Source organism: Watersipora subatra, chromosome 7, assembly GCF_963576615.1.
Source record: "Watersipora subatra chromosome 7, tzWatSuba1.1, whole genome shotgun sequence".
Taxonomy (NCBI): Eukaryota; Metazoa; Bryozoa; class Gymnolaemata; order Cheilostomatida; family Watersiporidae; genus Watersipora; species Watersipora subatra.
The window spans coordinates 36,200,154-36,220,502 of NC_088714.1; the positions used below are offsets into that span (position 1 = coordinate 36,200,154).

Sequence of the window (20,349 nt, forward strand, 5' to 3'; positions counted from 1 at the left end):
GTAAATGTATTCATGAGAAGTAAAATCATTACCTTTAGTATATATAGGAGATTAGAAGTTAAAGGTAAATTTAACTCCATTATCCTATCTTCCTCTGCAGCATAACACTGCTGATACCTGTCAGCTCCAACGATAAGTTGTCTGCCACAATCTTTAGCCATATGATGCTCAGAAAACTCTGGGTCACCTTTGATGGAACTGAAAACACTGTTACAATTCTGTTGTTCGTCAATAAAACTAGTTGACATGTGCGATCTGGTAATTGAGTAATTTTCCTAATGGCGAGAATTGTCGATATCACGGACAAGGCATTTTACTAGTTATAACATGTATTACAGCCTCTATAAAAGTTTCGTGCTGATGATTGGCTAAAGAAGACAGTATATTGCTCACTGACTCTTTCGTATATGATAACTATCTACATCACGAATAAAACAGCCTCTTGAATCTGAGCGTTTCAAAACATAATCTCATCCAAATGCTAATCTGGACAGGGCTAGTCTAACAAGACAAAAATGACATTAAATTTTAGCTGTTGTTTTAGCCTTTTATTGGTCTTAAATTCATTTGAATGACTTCAATGGTGCAATCACATCTTTAACGCATGCCACTTAATATCATTAGCGTGCTATATATGTTATTAGGTCAAGATAAACAACCTAAACATAGATACTAGCCTGAGACCAGTTGATATGCTAAGTCTGAGATCAGTCGATATGCTAAGCCTGAGACCAATTGATATGTTAAGCCTGAGACCAGTCGATATTCTAAGTCTAAGACCAGCCGATATGCTAAGTTTGAGACCAGTCGATATGCTAAGTCTGAGACCAGTCGATATGCTAAGTCTGAGACTAGTCGATATGCTAAGTCTGCAACCAGTCGATATGCCAAGCCTGAGACGAGTCAATATGCTAAGCCTGAGACGAGTCGATATGCTAAGTCTGAGACCAGTCGATATGCTAAGTCTGAGACCAGTCGATATGCTAAGCCTGAGACTAGTCGATACGCTAAGCCTGAGACTAGTCGATACACTAAGCCTGAGACCAGTCAATATGCTAAGTCTGAGACCAGTTGATATGCTAAGTCTGAGACCAGTTGATATGCTAAGCCTGAGACCTGTTTATATGCTACAGTTGTTTCTACTAACAGACTTACAGATAAGAGGGAAAAAAATAATGGACTCGTCTCTTTGTCTTCAGCCTATGTCTTTATTGCGACATGAATTTAAAGTAGCGAGTGTGTTTCATTGTTTTGCATTCTTACATTTTTTATTTAACTTTAAATGTGAGTCATAGCAGCTGATTGTAACAACGAGCTTAAGCTGCAATCGCAACTTCATAAGCAGTGATAATAACTTATTGCTAATTAGTGATTGCCAATTTTTATTGCTCAGTATTTTTAAATCTCACGCGTTGCATATCTCCTCCCCTTATGTATGGGTGGAATTATTTAAATGGTGTATGCCAAGGTTACTGGCCAGTACTCCAAATATATTAATGAGATTTTTATGCATATCAATTTTTTGCCGATGTCCTCTCCTATGTACCCATTCAAGCTTTGCAAGGCAACTAGGACTTGATGAAGGCCACTCTATCAAGAAAAGCTTCAATACTTGTATCATGCTCTCATTCAGTCACTCGCTCACTACTTTTTTCTTTCCTTACCCACTCCTTACTCACCCACTCCTTGCTCACCCACTCCTTACTCACCCACTCACTCTACTAATCATTTCGCTGGTCGCCTCCTTCCAAAAAATAATCTTACCTTAAGAACTATTTATGTTGTTTAACTACATGTACTTTGCTCAAAATACTAACATACATTAATTAGACAGTCTCAAATTATATTCTAAAACTCAAACATGCTAGAAATCTTTTTCCTACAATGACCTTTAGTTTAAACAGCCTATTTATTTGAAATAGTATACAACAATATGGGAGTTGTCTATCTATATTACAAAATATCTTACACGGAAAAAGACAACTTCACAATAACAAAAATGCTATACACTTATTAAGTGACAGCCGTAGATTTATTTTTGTGTGTTAAATCTACTGAATCGAAATTTCTAAAAACCTATTCAAAGTTTTCCCATTTTAATAGCCTTCGTGGTAAGACATATTTTAATACAAATTTCCATCTAGGATCAAAGGATTAAAACCATTAGCCGTTGTTTGAGAATCAAAGTTTCGTGAAAAGAATTTTAAGTACAGACACCTTAGCTTAGGCTACCTCAAAATGCTGGTTTGAATCTGTTTGTTAGGAAAAATGCAGTTGGAAAACACAGAAGTAATGCTTTACAAAGGTTGCATATGAAACAAGTTAATTGACAGATATATACATATGTGTGCATTGTACGCAACTTAACGACAATATGGGCTTATGCGGATAGGGCTGACTAGTGGCAGCCTTCTGTTTATAAAACTTCCAAAATTAGTGAGCATCGGTTCTTGTAGTTAAATAGTTAGAAAATTTTAAAATATGATGCTTCGACAAATTGTCTTTTTCCTTCTAAACGTAATGTAAAGCAGCAAATACAATGACTCTGCGATCTTGGCTGGACATTTCTGAGTCCAGTGGCAAGAGAACCTTAAAGGTTGACTTGCAATAAAATTCACATTACAGTTATTTGGTATCAAAAGATTCACCATGTCTTACTCTGTTGTGTTGTAGGTGCCAAATAATTTATGTGGAAATGTGATTACAAGCTCTTAAAAGCTCAAAAACAAAAAGATGCCGTAGATTGGAATCCCTTTATTTCGATGACGTAGCCATGAAATTTGATTATTGTCTTGTCACGTGATGTTCTCACGTGAATTGAAAGGCCAATAAAAAGCTCAATATAAAACTTATCGTAGCACTAGTTTATGACAAACACTTCGGGTCTTACCGAAGATCCCGTATCAAATATAGATTTTTACATATTTTTATATATAATTTTACAGTTTTGTTTCGGTTTGGTCTAATCGGCAAGTCGTAATCTGATCATGTGACCCAATAATTCGCAAATAATTTCGGCAGCACTTTTCGATTATCACCAACAGGCTCATCATGGTTATCAGACAATGATATGTACTCCTTCAAGCTAAGGCTAACAAATTAAACGAATTTTTACGGTAAGTGATAGGATATCACTGCTAAAAGTGACAGCATTACCATGACGATAAAACAGACGCGTAAGAACAATAGACATGGTTTTATTGAATGTGTGAAGTATATTGGTGAAAATATTTCGACGAATAAGGTTGCAAGAAAGTGTAAACAGAAACCATCTACCACAACTACTTTACATTTGAGCCGTTTTGGAAAGGGAATCCAAACTACGGCGGTCTCGTGTGGCTGCGATTTTCTGTTCGTTTTTAAGCTTTTAAGAGCTTGTAATCACCTTTCCACATATTTTGCACCTACAAGGCTACAACGCAACAGAGTAAGACATGGTGAATCTTTTCATATCAAATAACTGTGATGTGAATTTTGTTGCAAGTCAACCTTTAATGACTAGAGACACGCTCAGTTTCGGAAAGCAATTTTATGTTGGATTTCATTCCTGTCATCACCAGTGGTTTTTTGGGAATTGCGGCCCAGCTCGTTGTCTGCAGTTCAAGCGTTCTAGACCAGTAGGTCACAGCTGCTCTAAAAATCTATTACCCAGGTAACCCAAACTATGAATAGAAACCCAAACTATGAATAGAAGCCCAAGCTATGAATAGAAGCCCAAATTATGAATAGAAACCCAAACTATGAATAGAAACCCAAACTATGAATAGAAACCCAAACTATGAATAGAAGCCCAAGCTATGAATAGAAGTCCAAACTACGAATAGAAACCCAAACTATGAATAGAAACCCAAACTATGAATAGAAACCCAAACTACGAATAGAAACCCAAACTACGAATAGAAACCCAAACTACGAATAGAAACCCAAACTATGAATAGAAACCCCAACTATGAATAGAAACCCAAACTATGAATAGAAACCCAAACTATGAATAGAAACCCAAACTATGAATAGAAGCCCAAGCTATGAATAGAAGCCCAAATTATGAATAGAAACCCAAACTATGAATAGAAACCCAAACTATGAATAGAAACCCCAACTATGAATAGAAACCCAAACTATGAATAGAAACCCAAACTATGAATAGAAACCCAAACTATGAATAGAAACCCCAACTATGAATAGAAACCCCAACTATGAATAGAAACCCAAACTATGAATAGAAAATCATTATTGAAGGCAAAATACAAATAAATAAATGATTATAAATAGGAAGTTAGAGTTTATTCAAAAGGTCTGAAGATTGCTATCAAGCTGAGCATACAGTAGAAGCAAGACAAGCAGTTTTATGTTTAGTTGAACAAGAGAGGCTGACTAATATATTAATATTGTTAATGTTATAGCGGAGTTATCAAACATCATACACTACGTTAATAGTTGGTGGCAGACCAAAGTTTTCAATAAGTTTAACGAGAAACTTGGATGTAGGACAGCCTTCTTTAGTAGTAAACTGATTTAAAGGCTCTAGTTTATAATAGCAAAACAAAAGGGGTATTTAATGTTATCACTCATAAATACTATAGGCATTTCAAACAGAGGTATCTGATCCATAAACATAAATATACTTTGTTTCATCAAAGAAGCAATAACTATTAAAACCGAAGAGCTAAACAACAGAATAAAACATAAACTTAAATATCTTCAAACATCTAGACAACTTGATCATTCAATCATTGATGAGAGATCAGCTTAAACTAAGCCATAAATCTAGAGCTACTTTTATTGATTGTTTTAAACAAGAGTATTGATCTGTCCGCCTTCAGAAGAAATCTCGGAGACTACGCAGCTTTGACTTTGGCAGTTTTACAAACAAGGTGATATTTAAGCCCGCGTAATTCAGTAATGATTTTGACTTTCTCAAGTACGTAGTCTGATAACGCCAGGAAATGGCTAGCGACATTGCACACCGCGCAATGTTTGCTCGCCTTTGCCAAGTTCTGGTATACAAGTATCGGTTGCATGCCCTAAGGAAGTGGCTGATTACTTGCTGCATTAGCTTCTCCAATCTTAAATGCTTGGTAAACAAAGACTGTGAAATCAAGTTTGATTTTTATTTACTTTGGTTTAGTAAGTGTCATTGGAATAATCGGTGGTTTTAAAGATCAAGCAATTGTTTGCTTTATGACTGAGGCCTTTATAAGTATCAATAAAATTATAGAAAATAACCGATGAGGTAATTTAAGAGTCTCTCTTCAACTCGACTGTAAAAGATATCATCTAGTCTAATCAATAGGCAAGCTTAGGTTGATGAAAGTAGCTGAAAAAATGACTTCTTTGTAAAAGTTTAATCAGCAGAATTTGAACGGCTACTGACAGTTTTATTTAGCAGCAGTTTTCTGAGCAGCACAGAAAACTGCTGCTATAAAGCAGCACAGAAAACTACTGCTATATAGCATTTAATAGCTAAACCTGATGACAACATGAGATGGCCTACCTCTAATCGAGTCGATGTAACACAGCTTACCTGCCCTTCATTTCTTCAAACTTTCTTAATAGTTCTGTCACTCATGATTTTTTTCTCGTCATAAAACATCTCCACTCTTAATCTCAAGAAAAAGTTAACAATCCTTAAAAAATCATATAATGTACAAAAGACAAGATACAAATGCTAGGCACTGATGTTATTGCATACGCATACACTCAAATGGATTTTTTCTTTCAAATCTTGATGTAACTTTTAAATTATACTGGAATCTTTGTATATTGTATCCTGATTCTATTATTTCAAGGGTAGACAATTTGCAATTTCCTGATTAAGTGATCTTGACATTATCTCTGTACGTATATTTAAACCTCTGCAATTACCAGAGTAAATGTCACCCTAATCAAGTTGACTGAAACATTTGGCACAGAGGAAAGTGGTTTTGCCACCGGGTGACCCCATAAGAAGATGAGCTACTACACAAGGGATTCAAGTGAATTAATTAGGAATTATCAATGAACAAGAAAAGTTACAAGAAATGTCAAAAGCCATTGATTTTCTCGCTTTCAAAGAGTGCTGACTTGAAACGTTGAAAATGTCCTCTAGTAGGACTGATCGTGATTGGTTGTTTGTGCTAACATTAATAAGATGGAGATGCTTTCAAAATGTCAAGTTAGAACCCTTGCGACTTTTCCTATTCTTAGATTATTTGATATTTTCTTTGCCGCAGTCTAAATGTTCTCCTACATTAAGCATTGCCACAGGTATTTTACATCATTTTAGTACTTTGCAACCTTTGCTAAAAACAACCAAAGGCTAAAAATGACTCGAGTTCAATCTTTTAAGGCAAAAATAATGTTTATGTACCAACTTGTTCAAATCTTTTCATTTGCTTGAGCCATGGTATCTGGTCACTGCATAATGCTTGAGCCATGGTATCTGGTCACTGCATAATTATGATATTCTAGCATCTTATGCTTATACCTACATGCATCTTCTTTGTATAAATGTGGCTGATGTGATGGTCAGAAATTTGTCAAAATCCCATCCAGTTCAGCTCAAATACTTCACAAATTTATGAGTGCAAATCAGATATAACCAATCGCAGCTTTTCTACTTGTATATATTTTAGTAGTACTAAACCACTGATTGGCTGTTGAGGCAGATGCGAGGTTCTTTGACTAGAATACCTTTTGTTCAGTTTGTGATCGCAAGCATGCTATTTTATACCAGCAGATCAGTACAGCAGATATGCCGAGAGAACTTTACTTTGGTCTAAATTGTCAGTAAAGAAGCAATGCTTGTCACTTAGACCTATTTTGCATACTCCAAGCTCTAATCAAAATAATTGTCTTTACTTGTAACTTACTCTATAGATGCTTCTCTTGTCGACGAAAGATGCGTAACATTTTTTAAGATTGCACAACCCGATTCAAACTGACATCGCTTCTTTCTCAAGCTCTACATATTTTGACTTCAGAAGAATGTTATCTAATACGAGAACAACGTGGCACATCTTAAAATGTCCCCCAACACCTGCTGATGAGTTTTAGATTTAAAACTTGTCTGAAGGGAATTGTGAATAGAATGTTACTTGATTTGGCAAGACGCCTGAAGAGAGCTGAGAATTATTAATACAAAACTTCTTGAAAAGCTCATACGTCCATACTGACAACGGTGTAAGGGTGTAATACCGACACCATGAAATATTAATTTAATGAGAGAAAAGGTTTTGCTGTTTGGTCGTAGATACGCTTCCCTTGGCTCGGAATATTTAATCAGCGGGTTGCGTCTCACAATCTGTCAAGAACATTGAGAACGTTAGTCTTTTCTTTATTTCTGTGTAATTCATCATCACAGCCCGAGCTGTAGACATCAATTATGGATGCGCTTCCTAGAAAGATAACTTGAATAATTCATAGCTTCAGGTAGACTTGACCCAATTGACACTATTGGCTCCTAGATGTTCATTTCCTCAGCTTGTTAGGGAAGGTTAGCTTATTGGCTATGTCTCCATCATGCGTCATCTGCTTGATAGAAACAGCAAAGATCTGCAAATCAAGCGAGTTTAGTCACAATTTTTAATGAGTATTTCATGCTTGCGAAAGATGGAAACAGCACTTGTTAATGTTGCTCATGAGCAAAGCTATTCCATTTTAAATATTTTTCACACTTTGATCATTTTTATTTTGTTTCAAGCAGTTCCAAATGTGCTATTATGACCTTATGACCTTTGGCATAAAAATCTTTATTGTTTTAACACAGCGCACGCATTAATCCGCATCATACGAAGGTGTATGCAAAAGTTCCTTGACCAGAAAATTGATATAACATAATATATAATATAGCATATGTAGTATAAGGAATTAAGATATTCATGGCAGGGGACAAAAAGAGTATGGACAACAGGCTCAACATATATAAACTATGCTAAGGGCTAAATTCATAAAAAAGACCTTTCGACTTTTTTCAAATAATTGCTGCCCTTTCTGAAAATTATTCTTCGGATAATTATATTAGATTTTATTCACAACCAGAAATTATTACTTTTGAGTCAGGAAAGAAATAGAAAATAGAAAAGAAAAAAGAAAAAGAAAAAGAAAAGGCGAGAAAAGAAAGAAGAGTAAGAGAAGACTAAACCGCTAGATCAAAGGCATAGAGCTCACTCTACTATATTGAAATTGACTGAGAGAATGTGATCTGTCATGCGAGTCATGCCATTGTCAAATATATTATAAAATTTACATACCCATTTAAATTGTTTTTAAATATGATGAATGAGCTGTTGTAAAAAGCCTAAGAGATGACACGCGACCATCTTGAAGCTGCATCGCTTCAGTTGAGAGTTGAATTGTGGCAGCAGAGACATAAGCATAAAATGTTGATAAGATATTGCGGCTTTGAGTTCAGATGTCTAGAGTCACACTCTCAAACCGCTAGTCCATCTATGGACAAACATTGATAGTTGTAATTGACACAATTAATACAAGTTGTTAAATTGTTTTTGAAAACCGTTGTAGTAATTCGACAATATTTTTAATACAAAATAAAAAAAGGTGATATATAGAAACATGGCTTTATGGTGTCACCTTTACACTACATCATTGTAGTTGCTAGGCGTGGAGTTACCTAGTTACTAGGACCTCGAATGGACAAATATACACTTCTATTAAAAGATACATGATAGCGGCAACATGAAGCTCTTTAACGAAGATTATGTTCTTGCTTTGCCAATAGGCCATCAATAACCAGATCAATAGATTCAGTTACCATTTTTAGAAGAAAAGACCTATTTAATGGCAAAATTAACAAATGGTAAACTGGGTGATTTGACCTTCTTTTGAAGCCTTCAAGTTTTCATGAAACATGAATAATGGTTTATAGATCACTTTTAGACAAACTAATGAAACTAACTAGCGAATAACGAAAATATAAAATGTATTCGAAGTGGCTGTAAAAAGGGAAAGCGGTCATATCATATATAAGAAATACCCCAGCTGCGCTTTAGAATGTAAGCAAATATCACAGAATCCGATGTCATTTTTTTCAAATACAAAATATACTACAAAAAAGCCTTGTTCATTCAGCCATTTGTTTGTCCCCATCTAACCATCCATTTGTCCCCATCCAACCATCTATTTGTCCTCATCTAACCATCCGTTTGTCCCCATCCAACCATCCATTTGTCCCCTCTAACCGTCCATTTGTTCCCATCTAAGCACCCCTTTGCCCCCATCCAACCATTCATTTGTCTCCATCTTAACGTTCGTTTATCCACATCCAACTATCCGTTTGTCCCCATCCAACTATCCGTTATCGCCATGCAATAGTTCGTTTGTTTCCATCCAACCATCTGTTTGACTCCAACCAACCATCCATTTTTTCCCACCCAAACGTCTGTTTGTCTCCATCCAATCATCCGTTTGTCCCCATCTAACCGTCCATTTGTCTCCATTCAACCATCCGATGGTCCCCATCCAATCATCCGTTTGTCTCTATCTAATCGTCCGTTTTTCTCCATCAACTATCCGTTTGACCCCATCTGACCATCTATTTGTCTCCATCCAACCATCCGTTTGTCTCCATCCAATCGTCCATTTGTCTCCATCCAACCATCCATTTGTCCTCATCCAACCATCTATTTGTCTCCATCAAACTGTCCGTTTGTCTCCATCCAATCATTCGTTTATCCTCAATCGACCATCCGTTTGTCCCCATCTAATCATCTGTTTGTCCCCATCCAACCATCATTTTGTCCCATCTAACCATCCTTTTGTCCCCATCTGACCGTCTGTTTGTTCCCATCTAACTGTCCATTTATCTCCATCCAACCATCCGGTTGTCCCCATCCAACCGCCCGTTTGTCCCTATCTAATCGTTCGTTTATGCGGGTTTGTGACTTTAATAACTCCAGCGAACCTTCTGAAATATACTTTGTTTGAGAATAACACTTTGCAACATGTTTTTTGGCAGGCATCTGTTACAATTTTAGTGCACTTTGTAATTATAGAACATTATATGATGGTATTTTAGACAAAATCTAATTTTATAGGTTTGTAGACAAATCGGCCTCACTCTCGCTCTCATTTCTTCTCAGTTTTTAAAGACTTATCAGGTAAACCAGAGGCAACTTTTAACCAATCCATTACTACCAGCTACTGTTAGCTGTGCACAAGGAATAATAAACAAGTGCATGTGGAAGAATTACAAAAGCTGCGCCTAAAGTTCAAACAATACGACTAAAAACTAATTTGTCGTAATCGTAGTAACATAACACATATAATTTTAAACTTTTAAAAAACTCTTATACTCTTTGGTAATTTTTAAAAGAATACAAGAAGGTGATTTTTGTATAATGATAATAATCTCTAGTTTCCTATCATTCCATTGAGGAAATGCAATTGAAGGTTATAGGTAGAATAGTATGTGTCGTATTCTGTGTTTCTTATACAATTTCTCTTTGTCTTTTTCATCCTGCTAGTTATTTATACATTCCGAAAGGCAGTCCTCAAACCATTTAATTACAACATTTGTAAGCATGGTTGATGTCTAGAAAAGCCATATTTCTGAGTACAATATCCTTGCATTAATTTGGCTCATCATTACATCAAAATAGTTTTGCTGAGCTTGACGAACCTGCAAGTATCTTTACTAGACTTAAGGGAAGAGTTCAAATCTGTGATCCACATTTAGAAACTCTATAAATATGCCTCTATGAAACGACTGACCGTGTTGCACATTTCAGCTCTGAACTTTAGATATGCAGGTAAGATATAGCTTTAAATATGCAGGTAAGATATAGCTTTAGATGTGCAGGTAAGATATAGCTTTCAACCTTTCAAAGGGCTTTCATAAATACACAACTCGCCATGCAGATGAGTGCAAAAAATCAAAGTGAAGAGTCTCGTATTTAAAACTACACCAATGTGTAAGATCTTATAATCTTTGTCTTATTGAAAACTGCCATCTTATTCTCTTACATATTGATTGCAATACATTTCTGTCTTTATTCAAAGCACAATGAGCCGCAAACAGCTGCACGTGTATTTGCTTTGGATTCGAAGCACTATTCGTGATTAGCATCTACTTAGAGGTGATAATCATTGTGGTGCTGACCTGAGACAGCATAGAACACTCGTTAGCGACAAAAAAGTATTGCTGCTTAAAAGACAAACCTCTGACCCTATTGCATCATTTATCTTCTGCGGTACGTTGGTGACTTTTTAGGTAAGTTATGCTAACACTTACTAATGAAATTATTTCAAATGAATCATAAAGTTGCTCACCTATAAGAATTAGCTGCCTAACTAACTAACTAACTAACTAACTAAAACATGAAGTTGCACACTCGGTAGTGTCTACTAACGGCAAGTTGTATTTGGTTCAGCGGACACCATAATATTGTACAATTTAGTAGAAAATATTTAAGATTTTATTCCAGCTCAACGTCATTCTCTAGTCTTTCAGCGGTATGTAAAAAATATCTTTAATCTTCATGTATTCATCATTCGCTAACCCTGCCATACTAATAGATTATTGCTTTTTATGTTGCGATTTCTTGCGGTTTAGTAATGCAATTTACTCTACATTTGCAAAAGACAAAAATATACTATATAGTCAAACAATAAACAATGTAAAAATATTTTATTTTAACTAAAATAAGAGTGTGTGCTTGCAAGCATCAGTGGTTTAAAAGTGGAGTGTGATCTAATCTAATATCAATGAAAATTAAAAAGGCAATAACCCACTTTAATTTTACCGATAATATAAAAACACTAATATATCATTCAATACACATTTAGATGTTTATGAAACCATGTTTAATCATGAGGAATTATTCAGATACATGAAGCAAAGTGTATAGTAATAAAATTTTGTTTAAAGGTAGAGATGTAAATGAGATGTAAAATCTTAGGTTTAGCTTGCTGAGAGTTTGTTCTTTAATTATTGATTTGATATTTGATTCATCTTAAACAACTTAACAACTTAACAACCTAACACCTTAACAACTTAACAACAACCTTAAACAAACTCTAAAATTATATGCATTTGAGTCTTTCTTTATACTCATGACTCCAGTTTAGGTCAATGTCACTAAGCAAATCACAAAGTTCAAAATGGAATATTCATATTTAAAACTTGCACTTCATAAGTGAGCAAATATATTAAATATGAAAGTATAGAAAGATTTGTTGTTCGGTTACACTGTACTTAAATGTGTGGAAAAGAGGGAATTGTGGGCAACATATTTACATAGTGTAAATTTCATGAGCCCGCACAAGTTTAATATTTTACTAATGGTGAAATAACAGCAATTATATGACTTACAACACAGCATATTATCAAAACACTTCAAAATATGGAAATAATAATAACAATTATGTATTCTCCAAAATGCTTGTTGACATCATGAACCCAGCTCCGTTTCCAGTTTGAAATTCTAGTCTGAGCTCAGGGATTTCACAAACAATTTTGTGTGCTACTGGATATGGGTGCACATATATATTACACACATATCCAGTAGCACATTAAACATGAGTCATAAATATTCGCCAGAACCAAACATATTTGCTTCTTTGGCATAATCTTCAGAGCTTTAGAAAACTTGTCATCAAGTGTGTAAGTGATGTATGCATGCTGATAAGGAACTGTGCTCCTCTTGATAGCCCAGAGAGCCGGTGCGTGAGAATCTCATATAGCAAGCTTTCTTATCTAAAGTTTTTGGCACACACTTCATAATCAACGAGAGCATAAATTTCAACTTTGGTCACGCCACAACTTCTATCCAAAAAAGACCGAAAAACATCAAAAGTATGTCAAAGTTTAACACTAGTTGACAATTTTAAGTGTTTTAACTGCATAAGGGGTAGTTGGCTGATCTAATTTGATGTCAACAACAAGGATATTTGCCAGCATGCTCACTCGCTAGACTCTCAAAAAAATAATCATTTACTATTTGATTGTAAAACTGTTTTCGCTATTAAAATGACTCATATATCTCCATAATTTAAAAGAAATGAAAGTTGCATTAATTTGAGTGGTTTATTTGTTCTACTTCAGGGCTTCTTATTAGTACTAGAACAACATATTAAACATGACAAAAAGGAAATACAATTTAGGAAGTTTGGCAAATATCCTTTACTTCCCATAACATAGCAGACGTTGAGGCATTCACTGATCTACTGGCCATCGAAAAGCAATTGTAGACGTATTTGAACAGACCATTACGCGTTATTTGGGTAGGAGGCTAAGGCAAAAGAGCAGCCTGTAACATAACAATAAGAGATCTGCGATATCTATTGTATTCCTTTGTAATGCATGAGTTTCCCAGCTTGGCTTAGTAATCTGTGAAAGAAGGAGAGGAAAGATAGATGTGATGTTGAACATAATTGCCCGTGACTAATGTCTTCAACTTCCCTGTGATGGTGACAATCTTTATCCTGTAAGACATCTCAATATTCACAGGTTTAACCCTTTTATCGTCGATGGTTTCGCCCCAAAAACTTTTAACCTTGTAGCAGCACCACCTTCAGCCAATGGAAATGATGTGAGGGTGGGTGGCCTTACTTATATATGCTAATCAAGTTTTAGAACGATTTGAGTCGGTAAAAGGTAAGTAAGAGCAGGGTGTCAGGGTGGTCTAGTGGTAGAGTTTTTGACTGTCAGCCATGGATTTGGTGGTTCAAGCCCTGCCTAATGCCGATCTGACAAAAAGCTCTCAGCAGGCTTTCAACCCTAAATTGCTGGGTCTTTTTTATCTAGGCCATAACTTGGAGGCCCCATGTACCACACTGACAATGGGGGCACTACCTGGTTTTGTCAGACTGGACGTGTTGCAAAATGCATCCCTTGGGGTAATCTGACAGTTCTAGAAAAAGCCCTTGATAAGTGTTAGGACCACCAAAGGTAGCTTGTAAAAAACTAGTACTGATGGTGTGTTTCTCTCCTAGAAGATGAGAACACCACATGACAGAAGCATGCCATTACTACTTACTACTACATGCATAAGAACAACTCACCTCTCGTCCAAACATAAAGACTTCATAATCTCTGGCGAGCTCGCTTTTTCTTACGCAACCTTTTATCAAAGCGATAGCATTAATATTTTTCTGAAAAGTTGTGCCTATCGTTAAATATAGTACTACGCAGTGCATGGAAGTTTATTCAGCGTTGTATGCACAATGAGCTTGTCATCTGTGGCTGAACCTACCAACCTTGACAGAGGCTGACATTCTCTGAACACTGGCTACTGTTTTTAATAGAAACAGATGTTGATCTTTTATGTTCAACAAAAGAGCTTGTGCAAGATATCTCATTATTCATAACTTTTCTAGATATTGGTGATGCCTGAATCAGTTGTGACTACTAATAGCTAATACCTGAGTTGAACCAACTGAAGCTCAGCCTTATTGCGCATGACATACATGACATACATGACATACATGTATATACCTGACATACATGTACGTACATGACATACATATATATGTACATGTATGACATACTTATGCATATCTGACATACATGTACGGGCATGATGTATATGGACATTCAAGATATGCATACATCGCATTCAAGATATGCATACATCACATATAAGAACATACATCACATACATGTACACGCGCATACATGACATACACTACATGCATGAACATACACTAGTGATAATTTGCTCTTTGATTACACTTTTTCTACATTGAATTATTTTCATCAAACCTTTTCGATTTCTTAGTTCTCCTCTACAACATTGAAGGTAGTTTGTAAGGCTCTGTTTATTGTCATTGTGTCAGCAGTTTCAACTCAAGCAAGAAATTAAGCTAAGATAACTAGATGTCATGAACTAAAGGGCATTGTTGTAAAAAAAGCAACAAGTATGCATGAGACCAAAAATGTGATGTGACAAAGCCAGTTTTTTGAGCAGACATGCGTTAAAAAACAAGATTTACTCTTTGAGCTCTAGAAAGAAACCCTGACACTCTTTAGCAGTCTTAAAAGCACATACCTGCGGTGGATGTCAACCTGGGCTCTAGTTATGCTTTGACTTGTGAAGTGAAAAGATGCTATATTTAAAATAATCTATAAATTTGAAGTTTGAAAGTACAAAATATGTTTTAGTGCTAAAATTACCAAAATTGTAATGATGTTTTTTTGAGGAATTTACTGGTTTTCTACAGGCTGATGATATTGTCACAATCATAGCTCCCAAGTACTTCTATTATAGGGCATAGTACAACTCTTTATAACTTTGAACATCTTCTCATAAAGATAGGAAATCTGAAGTAATATTAAGCATTAAGAAGTGGAGGTGGGGCTGATATCTGCCTGGGAGAATGAGTGCCTCAAGGAATCTCTAGTCCAGCTCCCTATCGAGCAGTTGGTCACTTGAAAACAAAGTCTGCTAGATAGGAGCATCTCAAGCATTTCAAATACTTCAAGTGCTTTTCAAGGCATGCGCAGCAGATTGCTGCTCATTGTGGCTAAAGACAATCTTTCAGAATTAACAACCAAAAGAAGTTGTTTTTTATACATATATATATAGAAAAAAAAAAAAATATATATATATATATATATGTATAAAACGATCGTTGATGACACAGCATTGATGACACAGTTGATGACACATCGATAGAACAAGCAGTTGAGTTTGTGAACTGATTCTTAGGGAAGTGGCTACAAGATACGCTGATTGAGCCCTTGATGACCAAATGTGTTAAAGTTTATAAGGGCATTTTAGAAATACTAAGAGTGATTGATGGTTTTTGTCTATTACCATTGTTACATGGCCCGTCTGGCATGGAGCCAAATTGGCACCCACCACAGTGTGTGTCAAATGAAAAGAATGTTTTTGGAAACCCTTTGATGGGACCTCCCTCCTTTGATAGGACCTCCCATTTTGGGAACCAGTAATGAACTGCTTCGTATGAGAAGCAAATGGTGGAACTAGTTACCCGTACTTTTTAGCTTGAGTCGCTACTGCCTGCGATTTCTTTTTGCAATCTCAGTTGAATGGAAATAATAGGAAACATAATGAGGCTGCATTATTGCAATGGAAAATGCCTAACTACTACTAAAAATAGGAATCTTTCTATGCCATGGACTAGGCTAGTTTGATAGTGGCCCACACCTATTGTGTGACAGCCAATAATTGACATAACCAGAAATTTGTTAAATGGCATTATCTGGAGGCTACTCGCAACAAAATAAGATCCACTATAAGATCGAATTGACCCAACACAATTAGAAAGTTATGCAATTCTTTGCTTTCAGTTGAGTTTTCAAAAATTACGATTGTTGCGAGTTAAAAGTTTTTTCCAGAAAAAGATTGTGATTTTATCAAACAATGTTCATTGCAAGCGTCCATACTTAATTTGCTATACCAGTCGGCCTATGGATGAAGACAATGCATCAGCAAGCTAATGCTCTCATTCATAACCCCTAGCGCTTCAAGGTCACAACTTCATAAATAAGAAGTCCTGTAAGTGAGGGTGGAACCATCTGAGGGAGACAGGGTCATAGTCTGCCACTCCTTTGACTGCGCAAAATGTCTCTGACAGCCATGCTGATGACAGCCTGAAGACCCGCCTTATTGTTATACATTCACACTGGCACTCCTCCACTTCTACAATTAGTTTACCAAAATGTGTAGTCAAAAATCAAGACGGAATTTTGAAAGAAGATGATTAGAAAAACACTATGAATATTATCCTTACTCATTATACTCTATATCAACGTGTAAGAGGTCAGCATAGGGACAGCATTTCAAGATTATGCAACATAGCATGGAGAAGCAATGAAAGTCTCCATGTTTTGTGAGATTTAAAGATAGCTTATAGATTGCATATATTTCTAGATTTGTATATTTATAGATTTATAAGTTTATAGATTTATAGATTTGTTCACTTCAGATTTATAGATTTATATATTTATAGATTTATAGCAGGCTTTTAGATTTGTGATTTGCAGATAGCTTGCTATCGATCCTGTTTATGGTTTGGGTGAAAGAACCCGATTAAACACAGAGAAAAGTTGTTATTGGTAGTGGATTTGCAGAATGTGTGTTTTTGTGTGCCCTACAAATCTAGATAGTTTACTTGATCAATAATTATCACACGATTGCCTTACCGTCATGTGTAATGCACAGGTTTGGCTTCTCGTAAAGTTGTATGTTGATAAAGGCCTGCAGCGGTGCCCATTCTATCGTCTACACATATTTGATAAGTTGAAGCCACTAATATGTTGAAACACATCTGAAGTGACGATATGCGGCTAATGTTTATCAAAGAAAGTGAATAAATTTACTGAAAAGATGGGTAAACAAGCTCAGACTGAGATATATGTAGCGTTTTAGTAAGAGCTATTTATAGGCATTAGCGAGTGTCCCGCTAAGGTTTTTCACAGCTCCAAGATAGCTTGCGCAATCTTAAATGCATGTTTTCTGCCAACTAATCACCACAATATCTTGGCGACGCTCTACTTGCGGTGCCAGAATATGTCTCAGAAGACAGGAGGCTTGTTTGTTGTGTTACTGAGCTGGTAGGAGTGAGTCAGTAGGCTATTCCTTAGGCTGTCGACGTTACACAATAGAGGGTGGGTATGCGTGTCGAATAAGGAGACATTATTTCATAGTTTTAAGAGCAGTTATACAAGTTTTTAAGTATTGAATGCAACATTAATTGATACTGATGAAAAGTCAATGGGGGCTTATGTATCTATGATCCGAGATTTATCACCTGTGTTTATCACGCTTGCCAATCCAATGAAAAACTCAACTTTTAACTATTGACTATTAACTATTAACTATTAACGAATTGTAATTTACAGCCTGTGATGTATATGTTAAAGAGTTTTTGAGGGACTTGTGCCAATTTTAAAAAGGTAGCCATGGAGCTGTCCAATGCCTGTGCATGACATAATTGGCTCAATCTCAGCACCATAAGCTGTTAGTATCATTCGAATGAGAAGTGAACTTTTACAAGAATTTTTGACTTTACTGTTTAGCTTGACACCACAAAAGTGATAGTCATAGATGTGTATTTTCATCAGTTGCAGATACAACAGCTCTATGAAACCTCCCAATAACTAGATCGTTAGTCTACTGCCCTGAAGATCTTAGCTACAAATCTAGATCAAATGTCATGAAGACTAATGTAGGTGTATGAATTACTGTAGGTATACGATTTACTGTAGGTGTATGAATTACTGTAGGTATACGATTTACTGTAGGTGTATGAATTACTGTAAGTGTATGAATTACTGTAGGTGTATGAACTATGGTAGGTGTATGATTTACTGTAAGTGTATGAACTACTGTAGGTGTATGAACTACTGTAAGTGTATGAACTAGTAGTAAGTGTATGAACTACAGTAAGTGAATGAACTACTGTAGGTGTATGATTTACTGTTAGGTGTATGAACTACTGTAGGTTTATGAACTACTGTAGGTGTATGAACTACTGTAGGTGTATGAGTTACTGTAGGTGTATGAACATTTTGGCTGCTGTTTGCGTAAGTGTTTGACATAAAATACAACTGTTTCATTAAGGCTGCTTTTTATCGACTTCTATATAAAATGCAAGAATACTCTAGACTTGTCTTGCTTCAAGTTGTACGTTCATGACCATACCTTGTTACTATAAGCTGAGTGGTCACACCGTTTTACCTAATCAGATTATGTATTGATAGATGAACCGACATAGCGTAAACTCGGCAACAATAAACATCATTCGTTCTATAACTGGCCAATGATACACTTCAATAATACTAGAGTTAAGCGAGAAGAACTTCCAATAAACCACCCATATCTTCCAATAAACCACCCATATCTTCCAATAAACCACCCATATCTTCCAATAAACCACCCATATCTTCCAATAAACCACCCATATCTTCCAATAAACCACCCATATCTTCCAATAAACCACCCATATCTTCCAATAAACCACCCATATCTTCCAATAAACCACCCATATCTTCCAATAAACCACCCATATCTTCCAATAAACCACCCATATCTTCCAATAAACCACCCATATGTTGCAAAAACAGAGCCTAAAATACTCACTGAAAATAAAATCACTCATCTATAGCTGATCAGTGTATTGACTTTCAGTTTTTCTAGTCCAAATTGATGTTAGTGCCTCCTTCCTGTTTAAACTCAGACCCATAATACATAATGCGAATGGAACTTCGTAATCATCGCACCACTTTCATCATCAAGTGAAATAGTTGGTTTTATGAACAAACTTATTATGACATTAAACCAACTTGTCACCTCGTGCTGCCAGTTTGCTTAGCATTTTACAAAACTTTCACCTATGCAGACGGTTTGTCTCATGTCTGTTGAATTATTGTTGGCAATGGCAGTTCCCAAAAGGTCTTGAAATGGATGTATTTGTCATATATTTTATTAGAATATTTCATCACAAATTCTTTTACCATTTCATTAATAATTATGATCATGTAATGATCATTGCTACTAAACAATCTTTCAAGAAGGCCTTCTAGAGAGCTCCGAGAGCTTTTCAGTTGTCTTACACTGGTCACTGAAGCTTCCAACTTCCATTGGCTCAACATCAGCCTATTCTAAACATGATAAGTCTCTATTATAGATGATATGAAATAGAGGATTGCCCTAGCTCCGTATGGCACAAAAGTTTTCATTAGTTTCATGTAGAATTACCTATGGAGCTGCAGGGGAACTTTGTTATGTTAGACTGCTTAATTAATAAGACTAATACAGTAATAATAATAATAATAGTAATAATAACAATAATAAGGTTAATGCAGTAATAATAAGAATAATAATAATAAGGCTAACCCAGTAATAATAATATTAATAATATGCTCCAATGTTACTCTGCGATGCTATTAATACTGTAAGAGCCGTGTCCGTCTGCTTAGCTGACCAAAGCTTTGGTTGGAGGCTGGAAACAGGTTATAACAGGTTATATATATATAACAGATTACATCATATAAGATTCAAACACGTCTGTAAAACATTAATTTCATTGCATTACACGATATTACGGAGTGTAATATTGTGTTTATTTAATAACTAACCGTTGTTAAATGGCTCAGGGTGAAAGCCTTTTTGCATAGCATCGGTGGTAGAAGCTGGAGAAGCTAGAGCAGGCGTAAAGTAACCACGCTACCTCTAAGCTCACTTCTCTCTCAAAATAATACCAATCGCTTAGCCGTGTATCCAACAACCACGCTTGACAGTTCAGAAAAGCTTGTGGTCACAGGCTACTGCTTAAGATTGTGATTGGTTGGTTTTATTGGCTTCTTATCTCTTTAATCAGTTGCTGGACATCGGAATACATTATGTTAGAATAATAGAGAAGATTATTTGATATTCGCTGTCA

The 20,349-nt window shown here is 35.8% G+C and overlaps 1 protein-coding gene across 1 annotated transcript; it reads left to right on the plus strand.

Moving 5' to 3' along the window:
- Positions 1 to 278: 278 nt before the first annotated feature.
- On the plus strand, positions 279 to 1,075 carry LOC137400721 (germ cell nuclear acidic protein-like). The gene is made up of 2 exons (XM_068087055.1): positions 279 to 308; positions 749 to 1,075. The coding sequence occupies exons 1-2, from the start codon at positions 279 to 281 to the stop codon at positions 1,073 to 1,075; spliced, it is 357 nt and encodes a 118-aa protein (XP_067943156.1).
- The last annotated feature ends 19,274 nt before the right edge of the window (positions 1,076 to 20,349 follow it).